Source organism: Mesoplodon bidens (assembly GCF_964165515.1).
Source record: "Mesoplodon bidens genome assembly, chromosome: 10".
Taxonomy (NCBI): Eukaryota; Metazoa; Chordata; class Mammalia; order Artiodactyla; family Ziphiidae; genus Mesoplodon; species Mesoplodon bidens.
The window spans coordinates 101,522,552-101,539,144 of NC_138172.1; the positions used below are offsets into that span (position 1 = coordinate 101,522,552).

General features: G+C 49.9%; 1 protein-coding gene across 1 annotated transcript in view; it reads left to right on the forward strand.

The window, feature by feature from the left end:
• Nucleotides 1-16,593, forward strand: part of F13A1 (coagulation factor XIII A chain) — a 141,111-nt gene that overhangs the window by 110,115 nt on the left and 14,403 nt on the right. Inside the window, exons 12-13 of the mRNA XM_081245387.1 lie at nt 5,094-5,381; nt 11,186-11,346. Coding sequence (XP_081101513.1) covers nt 5,094-5,381; nt 11,186-11,346 — 449 coding nt within the window. The remainder of the gene's footprint in view (nt 1-5,093; nt 5,382-11,185; nt 11,347-16,593) is intronic.

A 16,593-nucleotide genomic window follows, 5' to 3' on the forward strand; every position in this document is an offset into this window, starting at 1 on the left:
CTGGTTGGACAGATGCTCAGGGATCCTGGAGGACTTTAGCTGTGGGCTCCCTGAGTCTGAAGGACAAACAGGGAGACACGGGGATGACTCTTTCCCCAGGGAACGAGCTCTCCAGGAAAAGGCAGCAGGGCAGGGATTGTGGATAAACTCTCCCAGCGTGGGAGAGTCCTGAGCAGACAGTGTCTAGAACAAGAGCTGAGCCATCCTCTAGGAAGCCGTCCAAGTGACCAGCTATCTTGTTTAAACTGCTCAGCAGGATGCCCTGCGTGGTCAGCCACGGAGGTGGTGGTGAAGACCAAATCGGGGTCAGACGTCAGTCCATGAAAGAGGAGTCAGGAGCTCGGCCAAGGGAGAATCCCAGATTAAAACACATAAAATGTGCCAGCTCTGAATGGGGAAGACAGCTGAGGTCCAGGCCTCCAAGGTCTGGCAAGAGGGCAAGGCTCAGAGGAGTGGGAAGTGTGGAGGGCTTGTCCAAACAGAAGAGCCCCTAAAATCTGCATAGATGGTTTAAGAGACATCCCATCCTGCTCCTGGGCTGGAGTCTGATTCCAGGTGGATCGTTAGCTTCTTAATCAAGGATGGCATGTGGGTTTCCTATTCTAACGTTGGGAATGACGGAGTGAGTGCCGTTGAAAAAAGAAGCCGACCCCGCTCCTGTATGCGTTGGGAAAGAGGGAGTGGTTATCGATGTCCCCCAAGGGCATCTAGGAGAGACTGCCAGCACCTGGGCCCGTGCATTTGCCACCCCGATCCTCATTATTGAATCTCTTATGTAATTTCTCTACAAAGGCTGAGTGTGGCCACTAACCTGTGGTAGGAGTGAAAACATAGAAAAAAATATTACCAGATTTAGGCATTTACTATTTTAATGAACTAGACTGTGGAAAGATCATTTTTCACTTCGATGAGCTAAAGCTTAATGTCAATTTTATACCCTTCTTTAAAATATAAGATGAAGAAACTATAAAATTTGGAAAACTAGAATTCTTAGAACTTCTCCTGCAGCGATGTCTTCTTCTGTGATGGTGCCTGGGTCCCGTTTCCTCTTCGCTCCATCACTTATACCTTCTGTCACTTGTATTTTCATCTCTCCCTCTCTATTAGCTCCTTCCCATGACCATGACACCTGTGTTAAGAAAATTTACAAAACTCTTTTTCAACAATAAAGCCCCCTGCAAACGTGGTCCATCCTTTCTTCTCTTTGCCTGCACAGCTGCCTGCACCCAACATCCTTTTCCTTTTCCTTTTATTTCTCATCCACTGTGCCCTGAGTTCTGCCACCTGCTCATCCTTGAAGCCCTTCTCCTCAAGGTTGCCAAGACATCTGATCGCCATGTAGAATAAACATTTTGCAGATTTCAGTTTGCCTAAAACCTCCTGCATTTTTTGAGGCTGTTGCTCACTCACAATTCTTGAAATTATCTCTTCTTTTTTTAATTAAAAAATTTTTAAACTTTTTTAACTTTATTTTTTATTCAAGTATAGTTGCTGTACAATATTGTATATGTTACAGGTGTACAATATAGTGATTCATAATTTTTCGAGGTTATGTGCCATTGAGAGTTCCTATAAAATATTGGCTATATTCCCCATGTTGTACAATATATCCTTGTAGTTTATTTTATACCTAATAGTTTGTACCTCTTAATCCTCTACCCTCCTATTGTCCCTCCCACACCTTCCCAATGGTAGGCACTAGTTTGCTCTCTATATCTGTGAGTCTACTTCTTTTTTGTTCTATTCACTAGTTTTTTAGATTCCACATATGAGTGATATCAGACAGTATTAGTCTTTCTCTGTCTGACATATTTGCCTTAGCATAATGTCCTCCAAATCTATCCATGGTGCTGCAAATGGCAATATTTTCATTCTTCTTTATGGCTGCGTAATATTCCATTGTGTATACATACCACATCTTCCTTTACCATTCATCTCTTGATTGGACACTTAGGTTGCTTTGGCGTTCTCTCTTCTCTTTGTTCCTATGATACAGCTTTCTCCTGGTTCCATCCCAACCTACCTGACTCGTTTTTCCATCTTCTTCTGCAACTCAGAGCTCCCCTTTCTTTGCCCCCCTCAGAATGTTTCTTCCTTCTAGACTTTGTTCCTACCCAGTAGCTCGTGTTAACATGCACACACATACTGATTCTCCCAAGTCTGTCTCCAGCCTAGACTTCACTTTTAAGCCCCACATTCACCTAAACGTCCCATAGGAACCTGAACCTTCCCAAATGCCACCTTCTATCACTCCCTCCCCACCCCAGATCTATTTCTCCCATGCTCCCTGCCCCAGGGAAGAAAACCATGATCCACCCAAACTTAGCACGTTGAGAATAAGTCAAGCAGCAAATCCTCTAAAAGTCCCCTTCGAAATGGTCCAAATTTATCTCCTCCCCTGTCTCCATGGCCCCTCCCTGAGAATCAAATGGTGCCGGGCGTGGAAGGCCCTTAACATAGTCCCTGATGTGTAGTAAATGGCCAACAAAAGTTAGTTTCCACTATTGCTGGTAATTCTATTATTACTACCATGCTCCTACTATCAGCTTGGACTCTGATTTTTTTTTCTCCTGGATAACTGCTATAGCCTCCCAATTCCACCTTCCCTCCTCACCCTCTTTCCCTCTGTTTAAGCCATTGCCTCCAAAGTGACATACTTAATGACATAAATCTCAACCTGTTGCTGCACTGCTTAAAAGCCCTCACTCGCTTCCGTTGCCTGCAGGGTATTCCAGCCAGAGCTCGCCAAGCCTCTGCTAGTTGCCTTTTTGCCCCCTCGCAGCTCTTCCTAGCCATACCCACAAGGCATCAAAATCAGCAGCCAGGTGAACTGTGACAGTTCCTCCACCAAGCCAGGCTCCCACTTGCCTCTATGGCTTTGCTCTTGCTCTGGAAGGAAATACCCTCTGAGAAGCCTCCCCTGCCCCCAGGTGGTGTCAAATCTCTGCCCCGTGTTCCCTGCACCACACACAAACAATTGACCCAGCATCTGTGACGGATACGCGTGTGGCGATCCCTCTGCACTAGTCCCCTTAGACCCGGGTGGGAAGGGCTGTGCTTCTCATCTGAGCCTGGCACAGTGCCTGGACATCACAGGGGCACAACTAGCATGAGGTGATCAAAGGAATGGTAGCTCAGGTGGCACTTGCACAGGTGAGCTCAACTGAACATCAGATGTCCTAAACCGGACTATTTCATATCTATTATGAAGATGAAAGTTTTGTCCCTAGATGAAGGCAAAGTGCTTCTCCAAACCCCAGTCCTCCAGAGCCTCTGTGCCAGGCTGGGTCCCAGGTCCTGGGGACACAGAGCTTACTATCTCCTGGGAGAAGTAATGTCACACAGTGACGAGTTCTGGGAAAAGGAAAGAAAACCAGGTAAAGTGTTAGTGAGAGACGAGAGGACCAGAGTAACGGAAGTGGGGGGGGGGACGCTCTGAGAAGGTGACATCTGAGCTAAGACCTGAGCAATGAGAAGAGGCTTCATCAGACATAAAGGGGACTCTCATGACACCCAGTTAATGGAAGGGTGGTTTTGACCTTGGTCCTGGAGCCACAGAGGAGCCTCAGAAAATGTGATCTGGCTTTAGATCATTCTCTCGGCACCAAATTCGTGGCCCTGCATTATGTGAGACATCAGAGCTCAGACCACAACTGCAGAGAGCGGGGATTCTGTCGAGCTGGGAATTCTGCCTCTTACCTGGGCCTGCGCTTCCTGGAAACCCTCGCCTGTCTCGCTGGCAGCTCCTGTTCAGAGGGACAGGCTGGTCCCCAGAAGGAAGCTAGAGGTTCCTCCATCTACGACCCGCTGTGAAGTCCCTCCCAGAGTCCAGAAGCTTCCACCGCCCCTCCTCCACTCGGCCAGCTCGTCCTCTCCCCGCGAGGCACCCCTCTGACCATGACCATGTTCCCGCTGCTGGTGTTCACCTCCCACATTTTGCCTAAACGCATGTTTGGTGCCCATCCAAAGCCGTGATCATTAATGCCCTCTTCCTTGGGGAGCTATTTGCCAGATGCCTTCCGCTAAAATATTTCACTATGCTTTCCCTATCACAGCCACTCTTCCCCTTTAGTGTTATCTCCCTCTTGTCGACTGTGAAACATGTGCTCTAGCCAATGCTTGTCCTGGACCAGTTGTTTCTGGCACATTCTTGCAGTCTTGACAATCAGAGAAATTGTTAATACACACACAGAAACACACATTCATTTGTTCGCAGCACTTGCTGGCATTTTCTCTGTCTTTGCAAAGTCCTAGTAGCTGCCAATTCTTAGGCATGTCCTACCTGTAGAACACTTACCAACCCTACCACGTATGCGTCCTTATTTTACACACAAGGAAACCGATGGTAGTAATAGTCCCTGCCTTGCAGAGTCCTTCTGAGGATTAGATGAGCCGGAGCACAATATGCACTTCCCATGACACCCATCACATAGTTAGCTCCCAGTGATACCTGTTAGCACTATTAATTGACCTCTTCCTTTTCGTTGCAGTTTGTTATTAGTTAAGTGAGAGGCAACATCTTAAAAATTAATGTAACTATAAAAACCAGCATTTTTATTTCAAAGTGATTCTTCTTTTGCTAGCCATTTGCATGACTAGCTTTCACAAGCCAAGTGGGACAGGTCCGAGTGGAAGGAGACATGAGGAAGACAGGTCTTGCCGGGCAGACCCATGAATGGGAGAAAACTCACATTGTAGAAGGTGAAAGGCAAGATGCAACTCTTCCAGCTATGTGGCTAGGACATTGGGAGGAAGGCCAACTAATCCCACAGTTTGAGAAGAGTTAGGTTTTGCCAGTTCTATCTGCTGAGCCCTGAAACAGTGACCCTGGAAAAACAACCCTTGGAGTATGCTCTGTAGTAACCCCTGTTCAGATAGGCCGAACCCGGCAGCCAGGCAGGTCCTAACTCTCTGGGAACTTGATTTTGCAGAATGTATAACATGGGATGATGGTGACGCCTGCCCCAGAGGGAAGCCTGTGGCTTACAGAGGCAGCCCGGCAAGCCCAGCAAGCAGTGCCCACAGCACACTGTTCATTAAGGTGACTTTCTCTCGGGTGGCTTGCATTGTCCTTATCTCTGCACCTTTCCTAGGTCGAGAAGAAGAGAGGTTGGCCCTAGAAACTGCCCTGATGTATGGGGCTAAAAAGCCCCTCAACACAGAGGGCATCGTCAAATCGAGGTCTGACGTCCACATGAATTTTGAAGTGGAGAGTGCCGTGCTGGGAAGAGACTTCAAGGTCACCATCACCTTCCGTAACAATGGCCCCGCCCACTACACCATCTCAGCCTATCTCTCAGGCAACATCACTTTCTACACCGGGGTCGCCAAGGCAGAATTCAAGAACGAGACGTTTGAGGTGACACTGGAGCCCTTGTCCTGTAAGTTAACGGGGGGGGCTGTTCTCTCCAGGAAATGTCACCTGCTTCCTTGTCTGGCTCTGTGCTGATCTTCCCTAATAGCTTCCTGTCAAAGTTAAAGCCCTGGCCCAGAGCTCAGGTGCATGAACCACAGGGAAGGACCCACTTTTTCTAGAAAGGCCCCCACTTTCATCTTCGTGACTTGTGCACAGAAGTGAGCGCTGAAATTTTCAAAGCTTAGAGCCCCATGAGTCGCGAACATTAAATGTCACTGAACCTCTTGCTACTTACAGGGTGGGCCAAGGATCTGAAACATCAGCACCCACTGGGCGCTGGTCAGAAATGCAGACTCTCAGGCCCCACCCCAGACCCATGCATTTTAACAAGATCCCAGGGGGACTGTTGTGCACAGGAGAGTTGGTGAACCTTGTGTCTCAGAAAGCAGGCCCACTGGCGGTACCTCTCTCCCAACTCAGTCACAGCTTTGGGGGGCCACCCAGCAGGAATGGTGTGTTTGGCTTTACCATTTAGGGGGCAGGGAGATCTAAGCTCCGCAGGGTGGGCTGTCTGATGTACAGGGTCAGGAGGGCCCATCCTTGGGAGAGGAAACTCGAGCCCCGGGATGTGTTGTCCAGAAACCTCTGGAGGCTCTGCTCTCCTGGCCATCTCCCGGGGGCCTCTCCCACACCTCGATCCTCACCTCCCTTGCATACATGGCCTTCCAAAGCGTCTTCTTCACTATGAAAAATTCAGACTAGTTTAAGTAGGTCTGGGATTGACAAGCCGCAGCTTGCCCTGGGGACCGCAATTTCAACCCGTCTCATTCCCTGGGGTACCAGTGTTTGGTGTACACAGCAGCTGGTCACTCAACTGGTCAAATGAGCCAACCAGAAGAACCTGGTCTCCAGGCAGAGCACACGGAGTTAGAACACAGAGCATGTTGAAAGGGTCAACATGGCAGGGCACCAGATCCGTTGACCTGACAGGTGAGTCAGGAAAAGAAATGGAAAAGAAAGTATATGAATAATAATTTTTAAAACGCAGAGGCAGGCAAGAGTATGATCCCACCTGGGGTGGCCAAGCCACACGTCTCACTTGTTTTCAAGCTTCCTGGACTTGGTGTCTGTCCCAAGCCACAGGAAGTAACTTTGGGGGGGCTTCAGAAAGATGTTCCCAGAAAAATGGGAAACTATTCCTAAAAAATCCTAATTTCAAGAAATCTACTCAATCTTGAAGGAAGCAAATCCCCCTCGATTCAGTAGACTAGCCAGCAATTAAGAAATCACCATGGTATTTGTTTTGGAAACTGGAAGATCTAGCACTTGGAAGAAAGATAATTCTTACAGAAACGTGTTGTCAATATAAAGGACTCAGGAGAAAAAACAGTCATCACAGCTGTTTAGGACAGACAGACTCAGTGGATTGAGAGGGCCTGAACCTTGGAATTAGACAAATCTGGATTTTAGCTGTGACTGTGTCACCTACTAGTTGTGTGTCCCTAGGCAAATTACTTAAGTAATCTGAGCTCATCTGCATGTGGGAACAATACTACCCACATCCCTGGGTTGTTGATTCACCCCCGCTACACACACACACCTTTATTTAATGCCTACAAGTCCAGGTATTATTTTGTGCTGGTGACACAGCGATGAGTTGCTTCTTGATGGTCTCCTGGGAGAAAGATGGGGGGTCCACATAAACAATCAAACAAGTGAATATATATGGTTCTGCGTAGAATAGGAAAATACAAAGCAAGGGAAGGAAGACAGGGAGTGCCAGGGGTGGGGGGGGTGTGGTCAAGTAAAGTCCCTCCGATAGGGTGACATTTAACAGAAATCTGACAGAAGGGAAGGAGTGAGCTTTCCAGCCAGAAAAAAAAAAAAAAAAGTAAGTGCAAAGGCCCTGAGGCCAGAGCTCATGTGATGTGTTCAGTGAGCAGCAAGGAGACCAGGGTCAGGAGCAAAGGTATCCAGGGGAGGCTAGTGGGTATAGACCAGGTAAAGACCTGGAGGCCCTCGTAAAGATTTTGGCTGTGATGCCAAGTGAGCTGCAGAGCCTTAAGACGGTGTTGAGCAGAAGTGTGCCCCGGTCTAACTTGGGTTCTGAAAGATCACTCCGCTGCTGTGCTAAGAACAGACTATAGGCGAAGTGGAATTGAAGCTTAGAGACTAGTTAGGATGCTGTTGCAATAGTCCCGTGAGAGATGGTGGTGAAGGTGAGGGAGGTGGTGACAGCTACCAGATCTGGGTGTTTCCTGAAGGTAGAGCCCTTGGGATTGGTTGACAGGTTGGATGGGTGGCGTGAGAGAAGGGGGCTGTGGAGGAAACTCAATGAGATAATATATGCTGAAGGCTTCCCGCAAGTAGGCTTCCCATAAATGCTAACTTCCAACGTGTTTACACTTTGGGAAACTGAGACCAGAAAGGTGAGTTGGCATGTTCAAGGCCACACATAGCAATTAGAGGCAAAGCAGGTACCAGAAGCCACATCCCATTCAGGCAGGTATGGTGAGCCAGCTCCGTGCATGCTTGGGCCCTAAGTAGGCCCGCCCCTTACTTGTGCCCCATTGCCTAGGGTCCAGCTGCCCCTCACTTCCCTGGACGAGGAACTATATGCCATCCTTTCCCCAGCGCACTAGAGTTCCATCTCTCAATCTCCTTCCCCTTCTCTCCATGATCCAATAAAAGCATGAGCTTACGTGAGTTAGCGGGCTGGAACGGCATGATACATTAGCCACCTCAGTCATCGATCTAGGGATACTGAAGCCTGACTCAGTATCAACACAGCTCCCACGCACTCAGCCCACCCCAAGGCTTGTCCTGAATAACCTGAAGGGAGTTGAAGACTGTTTCTTGCTTTACCCTGCATGTAGGTGGCACTAACAGCATGCAATAAATTGCATATTGCAACCTAAAATAAATTGCAATATATGGCAAAAAGCCACAGGATTCTAGACATCGATCCAGCAGGTCAGGGTACAATCCTAGGAGAGTCTGTTGCAAAGAAAGTTTTCCAAGTAGAACGGGAAGCGTATTTTCCAGATTGATGATGAAAGGGAATGTGTAGGCTAGAATCAGCTGGGAAGATCTGAATAACTTAAACCTCCCATACCTTCAAAGGTGCTATCGTTTCCACTTGGCTATATTTAGTTTTCTTTGCTCTTTGGAAAAGAGATGAAGCAGCTCCTGTCTGTGTCCCCCGCTGGCTTTCCCCAGACACCGTAAATGGTATTGGCAGGGTCCCAGCTCCACCACTCAGAGAATGAAAATCTCTTCTTCTTGCCACGTTTAATAAACTTTATCTAGAACAATTTCTTGTGCGGTGGCAAAACACAGCATTTACATAATGTACTATTTCAGGAGCCCTGTTCTCTTGGGCTCAGAAACACAGCCCAGTTTCTTTAGTGCCAAGATTCAGAGGATGTTCTACCTCAGAGAATGAAGAGTCCCCAGGCTGACAGGATCAAGGCAGCGAAAGCCTCTGTAAAGATGTCAAGCACATCTCACCAACCTAAACAGCCCAGTGGTCAAACACGGCCCTCTAGAAATAGCCAGAGGATGTCCACTTTTTTTATTATTATTACTGGAGGCAGCTAGAGGCAAAATGCGTGTTCTTCAAGGCCTGTCACTTTGCCGCGGCCCCATCTGGCCCCATCTGGCGAAGTGAAAACAGCCCCCATATGCTCGTCTGAGGTTGTCTCCAACTGAGGGACAGAGCCTTAGTCTTCTGGACAATTCACTGCTCAGGGAGCCATGGAGGAAGCAAGGTCCAGGCTCAGTCCCAAAGAAGGCAACTTGAGTGGGTCACCCAAAAAGGCAGAATTCGAGGGTCAAGGTCAGGGCAAGGTCTTCGATTCCAAAGGCCCGCTCTAAGTGGAATGGGACTGCCCTAGGAAGTAGGTCGAGTTGCTGACTGCTTGTCTAGGGTGGACCAGTATGTTCTAATAACTCTGCATAGCCCGTGGCCATCTCTCAGCCTGGGCACCATGAACTTTCAGACTGGACAGTTGTCACGGGGCCTGTCCCGTGTGTTGTGGGATGTTTAGCTGCATCCTTGGCCCCTACCCAATAGATGCCAGTAACAACCTCCCGTTGTGACAACCAAAAGCATCTCCAGCCATTACTAAACACCCCGGGGGGCAAAATTGCACCCCGTTGACAACCACTGGTCTAGGATGACCATCCTTTCCATTTTGCCATCAATTTCCATTTTGCCGGGAATTGAGTGCATTCTGGGGTGCAAGACTTTCAGTTTCAAAACGGAGACCGCCTAAGTCCACCAAATTCTATCCTAACACCGCCCCATCTCCTGCTACAATCTCTTATCTCTGGGAGCCCCTCAAACTTGAATATGTACCATCTGAGCATCATATTCAAATACAGACCCTGATTCCCTAAGTGTGGGTGGGGTTAGAGAACCGGTGTCAGGCTCTTACAGGGCTGATCTGGGGGCGGAAAGGGCGGGTCCCCCTAGGTGTTGAGCAGTGCTTCTCAGCCCCGCTGCACGTTAAGACTCATCTGCAGAATTTTAAAACAAAGCCTGGGCCCCAGCCGCCAAGATTCTGATTGAATTGGCCTGGAGTGGGATCCAACAGGGCAGGTTTTTCAATGTCCCTAAGTGATTGTGGGGTAAAGCCAAGACTGGGTGGTCACAGCACCTACTCATCCATGCGGAGACCTTGAGGCAGACGGTTGGCACGGCCTGATGCACTGTCGTCTGGGAGCCCAAAAGGCAGGAGGCCTCCCTGTGCCCTGGAGTTCACCCCCCAGGGTCTTCCGTCCTGGGTCCTGGACGGCCGCTCGTGAGGGAGCTCTAAGACGACCCACCCCCTGCACTTGAAACTATCAACCTTGGGAATTGTTTCCTTCAATAACTTCCACCGGAAGGAGGAATCTTTGGCCAAAGGCAGGGAAGCCATGGTGGGGACGTTCGATTCCATGCAGGGGGATGGAGGCCCCTGGCTCTGCTCAGGCCCGGGCTCGGCCGGCAGGAGAACTGCCCTTTGCCCTTGAAGAATCCTGGGCTCTGGGAAATGAGAGTGAGAGAAATTGGGCAGTGCAGCCAAACAGAACCTCACAGCTGCGGTCAGAGCCGCAAGACAGGATTCCCGTCCTCAGCCCGGATGGTGAGCAGAGGGTGGCCAGGACCACGCCCACCCTCCACCTGTCATCCTCACTGGCTCGTCCCCAGCCCCTAAATGCTCATGTGGTCGGTGCCTTGAGATCACAGAGGTCTTTTAAGTTGCAAATAGCAGAAGGGGTGGGAGAGAGTTGCATGCCTACGGTGAAAACTGGTTTCAACTGCTTCTTTCTCTTAAATAGAAAAATCAAGTCAGATTGGTACAGTACAAGCTGGAGAGAAAGTGTGGAGCAAAGGAATCAAGGAAAAGGTTTAGGTCGTTGACAGCTTTGCTCGAGCGTGGCCCGTGGCGCGTGAGATGTTTCTTATCACAGGAGGGCACGCGGCACGGTGGCCGTGGACATCACTGCCCCACATATGTCACCACAGCCACAGCTAAAACCCCTTGGTCCTTGATTTTAAACCTCTTTGTCACGTTGCATTTTACAACAGCAAAAGCACTATTGGGAAAATTTGACACGTTTTCTCTAGGAAGACTTTACTGAATGTGAAATTTCCAGCACATTCTTTACCCCAGAAGCTGGAGAGCTTCTTGTCCCTGATGGACTCTGTGTTCCACTTGCCCTCACCTGTGTGTGTTCCTGGTGGAGACAGTGCTATCGTGGAAAAGATGGGGCCCTCAGGGAAGAGTGAAGCAGCTCCTACCCCAGGTCCTGACGTCGCCATGTTTTTTTTCCTCCTGCCAGTCAAGAAAGAGGAGGTGCTGATCCAAGCGGGCGAATACATGGGCCAGCTGCTGGAGCAGGCGTTCCTACACTTCTTTGTCACGGCCCGTGTCAATGAGACCAAGGATGTTCTGGCTAAGCAGAAGTCCATTGTGCTGACCGTCCCCAAGGTCATCATCAAGGTCAGTGTTAGCATCTCAGATGAGGGAGAAAGGCAAGTTTGTTAGTGTTTATGAATATGTGTGTGTGTGTGTGTGAAAGTGTGTCCTGCTCCAAAAAAAAAAAAAAAAAAAAAAGGAATCCTCCTGTTCTTTGAAAGAAGTAAACCACCCTATACACTGACATGCACATATAACACTTTTCTCTCCTCTCCAGATTTAAATATATAGATGTGGCTGCAGATATAAATATAACCTGGGGGTATAAACACGCTTGTGGAGGAAGATAGAGATGTGTAAAGGATACAGATACTTGAAACTCAGTGTCTCCAGAATAAAGTAGGTCAGGCACGGCATCAAAGAGAAGCCGCCTGGATCCCCTCCCAGCTGCGTTTTGGACTGTGCTGTTGTCCGTGAAGCTATCACTGTATACAGTAGAATGCACAAACCGAAGTGTCAGCGCGATGATCATGAGTTGTCATGTGGGTATACACCTGGCAGCCACCAGCCAGATGCAGACACAGAGGATTTGTAACATCCAGCAGCCCAGAAATATGCCTCACGCCTTTTGCCGTCCCTCACTCTCTCCTCCGTCACCAAGACAACCATTGCTCTGACCTCTATCACCGGAGGGCCTTTTTTGCCCGTTTGGCTAATAGTTTTAACGTTGTCTCCCCATTAGCCGCCAGAACTCTCTGTCCAAATGTCTCAAAGGCACGTGGCAGTGGAGAGGTGAGCATGGGTGAAAGGGGAAGGCATCCCCGAGACACCGCCTGCCCTGGGAGCAGAAACCCAGGCCTCCATCAGGGTTCTTGGAGTGTGACATCTCATGTCAGCCTTATCCAGGGCTTGGAGACCTTTCCAAGTGATTGAGTGATTAGCACAGACCTAAAGGTGCATTCCTCTAAAGTGGTGGGTAAATCAAAATTTTAGAGGCACTCATATTTTAAAGCACCTAGAGGTGGGGTGTTGGCAATGAGTGGGCAGGGAGCAGTAGGCCTTGTGTCTCTTCTGAATCGTTCGCTGAGAAACACTTGTAAAGCTAATAATGCTGTGTAGCATTCAAAATGGCAGCCTTCCCTGGGTCCAGTGCCGTGTGGACAGCCCTTGCGGGCTACTGTACGATGAGTCCCACCAGGCCGACATGTCGGGCCCCGGAGGAAGAGAACCCCAGGCCCTCCTTTTCTAGGAAGGCTTGAATCTTCACGCCTCCTCGGTTCTTTCACCCCAGTCACCTGCTACAGGCCCATCACAGCACCACCTACACAAGAGGCCTCAAGAGACAGCATAAGAGTGAGGGGTGCAGGTCTGCAGGCAGAACAGGGACGAATGCAGAACAGAGAAGTAAGTGGTACTGGGGTTCCTGCAGAGGAGCTGCCTCTCCCCTGAGCATAAGGCGCTGGTGCCGTGACCGGGGCGCCCTGCCCACCCGCCACGTGGCGACTGCCCTCCTGGCGGGCTCTCCTGGGACATGTGCGGTGCCCCGCAGGCCTCTCCCGGAGGCTGGGTGGGGGACGCCTCCTTGCCCGCTGCTTCAGGAGCTCAGCCTCGGAACCTTTCCCACCAGAGGCAAGGCCCACGCGCTCACCTAATCATGAACTGACAGCTTGTCCCCGCGAAGGGCTCAGGAGAGAGCGAGCTCTCCCCAGCTGGCAAGTGCTCCAACCCCAGCATAAAACAGAATGTAATTGCGCCGCTGGTAATACACTGGATGAATACAGGAAACTGATAACTTTCATCTTTTAGACCTCATTAATTGAAGGATTAGTGACTAGTCATCTTCCGAGTTTACTCAGAGAGCAGTTTAACTCCCCACGGGCAGAGCCCAAATCCCTTCTCCTGTGGCTCAAGTGACCTGGATGGGGAGGGTGTACTTTACAAAGAGTCGTGTGGGTTTTTTGCTTTGTGTTGTGTTGTTTTTCAATTTCCATAAGGGTGTCAAAAAGGCAGTTCTTAGAGGTAATGCATGTAGAGGGTAGGGTCATTTGACTGGGACTCCAGCAGGAGAGAGGTGGCAATTCTGGCCTCCGTTCAGGTCCAGGAGTGCTCAGGAAAGCAGGCAGGCGTATTCTCATAGAAGCGGTCGCTTAACCACTAACCTCGTGAACTGTATTAGCCCCAAGGACAGACTGAATCCGAGCCGCAGAAGAGGTGTTCCTGGGTAAAGTCCCTCACACCCTGAAAGTCACCCAGGTGTCCCTGAGCTGTGAGAGGCCCCAATTCCAGAAACCGGCTAATGGACTGGCGGCCAGGATGCTAGTTAGTCTACTGGAGGCGTGGGGTACGGACCGTGGGTATCCAGAGGGCAGGTATCCTGAAAGCGACTGCGGGGAGAGAGGACACAGACAAAAGGAGGAGCGGGGAAGGGAGGAGGGGAGGGGAGGAGAAAAGAAATATACATGGAAACAAATGTTACCCAGGAGACCTCGGGGCGGAAGTCCAATAAACTGCATAAACAGGAGTTGGAGAGGAAGCTAAATGCAGTGAAAGTACAAAAGCACCGTGGCTCAGAGGTCCAGACCACTGGGACGCATGTCCCCGGGTTCTAAGAAAATGCTAGAACCCTTGGCCCATCTCTTTGAGCCTGGGATCGGCCCACAGCTTGCAGAAGCTCCCAAGGTCACTATGATGAAGGCACAGGATGAGAGGGTGTGAGAGACAAGGGTCAGGAAGGCAGGATCCCCCCGACTCCGAGGCAGGAGGGGGGGTGAGACCGGCGCACAGTGCTGACCATGACAGTAGCTGTGAGTACTGAGGTCTATGCTCTTATGCTTCTCCTGTACTCTCTTATGTAATCCTCATTTCCACCCTATGAGGTGGGCAGTATTGTACCCATTTTACAGACGAGAAATCTGAGAGGCCCAGAGAGGGCAGTGCCCTGTAGCATGGGGGTCAAAACACGGGCTCTGGGACCAAACCATCTGAACTCAAAGCCTGTTGCCTCCACACACTAGCTGTGTAACCCTGGACGCATCACTTACTGTCTCTTAGCTCCTGTTCTCTCCACTGTTTAACAGAGACGATAGCAAGTCTTATTTTATAGAGCTGTTGTGAGTGTAAAACGAAATAATGGGTACCTAATGCCTAGCTCACGGTCAATGCCGAGTACGTGTTGGTTGTTGGTATTGTCCTTGTTACTGCTCACAAGCCACTTGCCTGTGATCACCTGCCTGATAAGGGAGGGAAGGAAGCTTCTAACCCAGATCTTACTGACGTGCAAGCTTGTACAGGTAATGGCTTGGCTACGTTGCTCTCACACTGGAACTTTCACCAGAATAGAAGATGGTGTCTGCACTTACCAAACAGCCTGGTGTTTCCAGGGAGGAGAGATCACAGGAGTTGGAGTGGAGTGGGGTGTCAAGGATTAAGGCTGTAGAGCCATAGATGATCCTTGGTGAGTGGATAACATTCAGCAGGTAGAGATGGATGGAGAGACCACTCCAGATGCTAGGGAAAAAAAAAAAAAAAAAACATAACCGAGGGCGGTGTGGGGAGCAGCTGGAAGCCGCCACAGCGGGAGTGCAGGCTGGAAGCAGGTGACTAGTGAAGAGAGACCGAGCAAGGCAGCCTGGGGCCACTTTGAGGTGAGGCTAAAAGGTTTGGATGAGAGCTTCCTAACTGATCTGTGAACAGGGGGGCTTCAGTGGAGATTCTAGAGCATGAATGTAACATCACTGTCAACTCCGACCTCCCAGGAGTCGGAACCTCTTGCCTTTTTCCCCTCTCTTCAAAGCCTTTGCCCAAAGCACTGTCTCCTGGGAGACCTGGCTCAGCCTGGGGGCTGGAGCTGCCTGAGAGCTAGTTTGCAGCTTTTCTTACCCAGCTGCCTTTCTAGAGCAAATAGACACCAACCTGGACCACGATGGGGCCCACCTGTCTGGATCCACATCACCGCCAACCAAAGCAGTTAGGCCAGTGGACACATCCTTACATCCTAAGGACCCAGTCTTGCACTGCATTCGTCCCTGTGAGCACAGATATGGGAACTGGGTTAAACTGTGCCCCCAGTTGACTATTCCCGGCACCCACCATGCATGAGTCACCGTGTGTGATCCTCATATGGAAAGCGGCAGGGAGAGACAGTCATTAAACTTTAATGAGCACACATCTCTTTTCCCAGACTATCAAAATATTTTGATGAGAAAAGTATATTTTATTAAAATCAGACATAGAATTTATCTCTGCCTTCCCATGTGTTGATTGTTGTTAAGAGGCTTTAAGTCAGGAAAAGATTCTTCAGCATTTTGATGTTTAAGGAACGGCTATTTGGGGGAGGGGATGGGGGCAACAGAGGGAATTCAGCTGGTCTGCCGGCTAGAGGCTGGTTTGCAGGAGTCGTGGTGTGTGACATGGGGACAGCGTGCCGGTGGCTTCCTCCCAGTCTCGGGGAGCAGTGAAGCTTTCACAGTTTTCACGTCCTCACCCAAGTCAACTAGAGCAGGAACACCGGGGTGGGGGGAACCCTTACAGCCCCTTCTGTAGAGAAGCCCCCCAGCACAAGGGCTTGGATGGCTGGACCCTGACATCCCAGGTTCCTAATTCTACCTGGGCTGCTCTGGGCTAATTCTTCAACAACTCAGATGTAGAATGGGTCCAGTAATATAGCTGACCTTGTTGGGTTGCTGGGAGGGATAATAGAAATAATCCTCATAAAGGGTGTAACACGGTACCTTGATCACAGTAAGTCCGTGATGAAGACCAGCGTCTGTCAGCTTCCGTCACCCGGCGTAGCCACCACCAAGTTTCCTGTCCTCTTTCTCCCTTTCCTTCTTCCTCTCGTCCTCCTTCTTTCTCCTCTCTCTCTCACACACACATCCTCTCTCTCTGGACTTCCCTGTCCCTTTTTGCAAAATAACACACTCATAATACTAGTCCCATTATTAACTGCAATCATATATAAAACACAAAGTTGTTAAGGACTAAATCTGGGCTGTTGCTGAGAATGCTTAGCCCCTGCCAGGATCGGTGGCTGCTGGTTAGTGTTCCCTCCCTCCCCGCCCAGTCCTCTCTGTGCCGGGGATTCTGTAGTCAAGCCCCTGAGACTTGCTCAGGGCAGGAGCGGCCCTCTGGCCAAGGCTCACCTGGTGGCATTGAAACCGACCCCTGGGTGTTGAGCATGTGCATTGTTCCCTGTGGGAGCCTCCTGAGAGGGGGGCCGGTCTCGAAGAGCCTGGAGGAGGGGTGCTGTGGCGGATGCCTGGGCCCTGCTCCTCCAACATCCCAGTTCATATGTAGTTTTGCTTTTTAACCGGAGGACAGGTTAAAACTGGT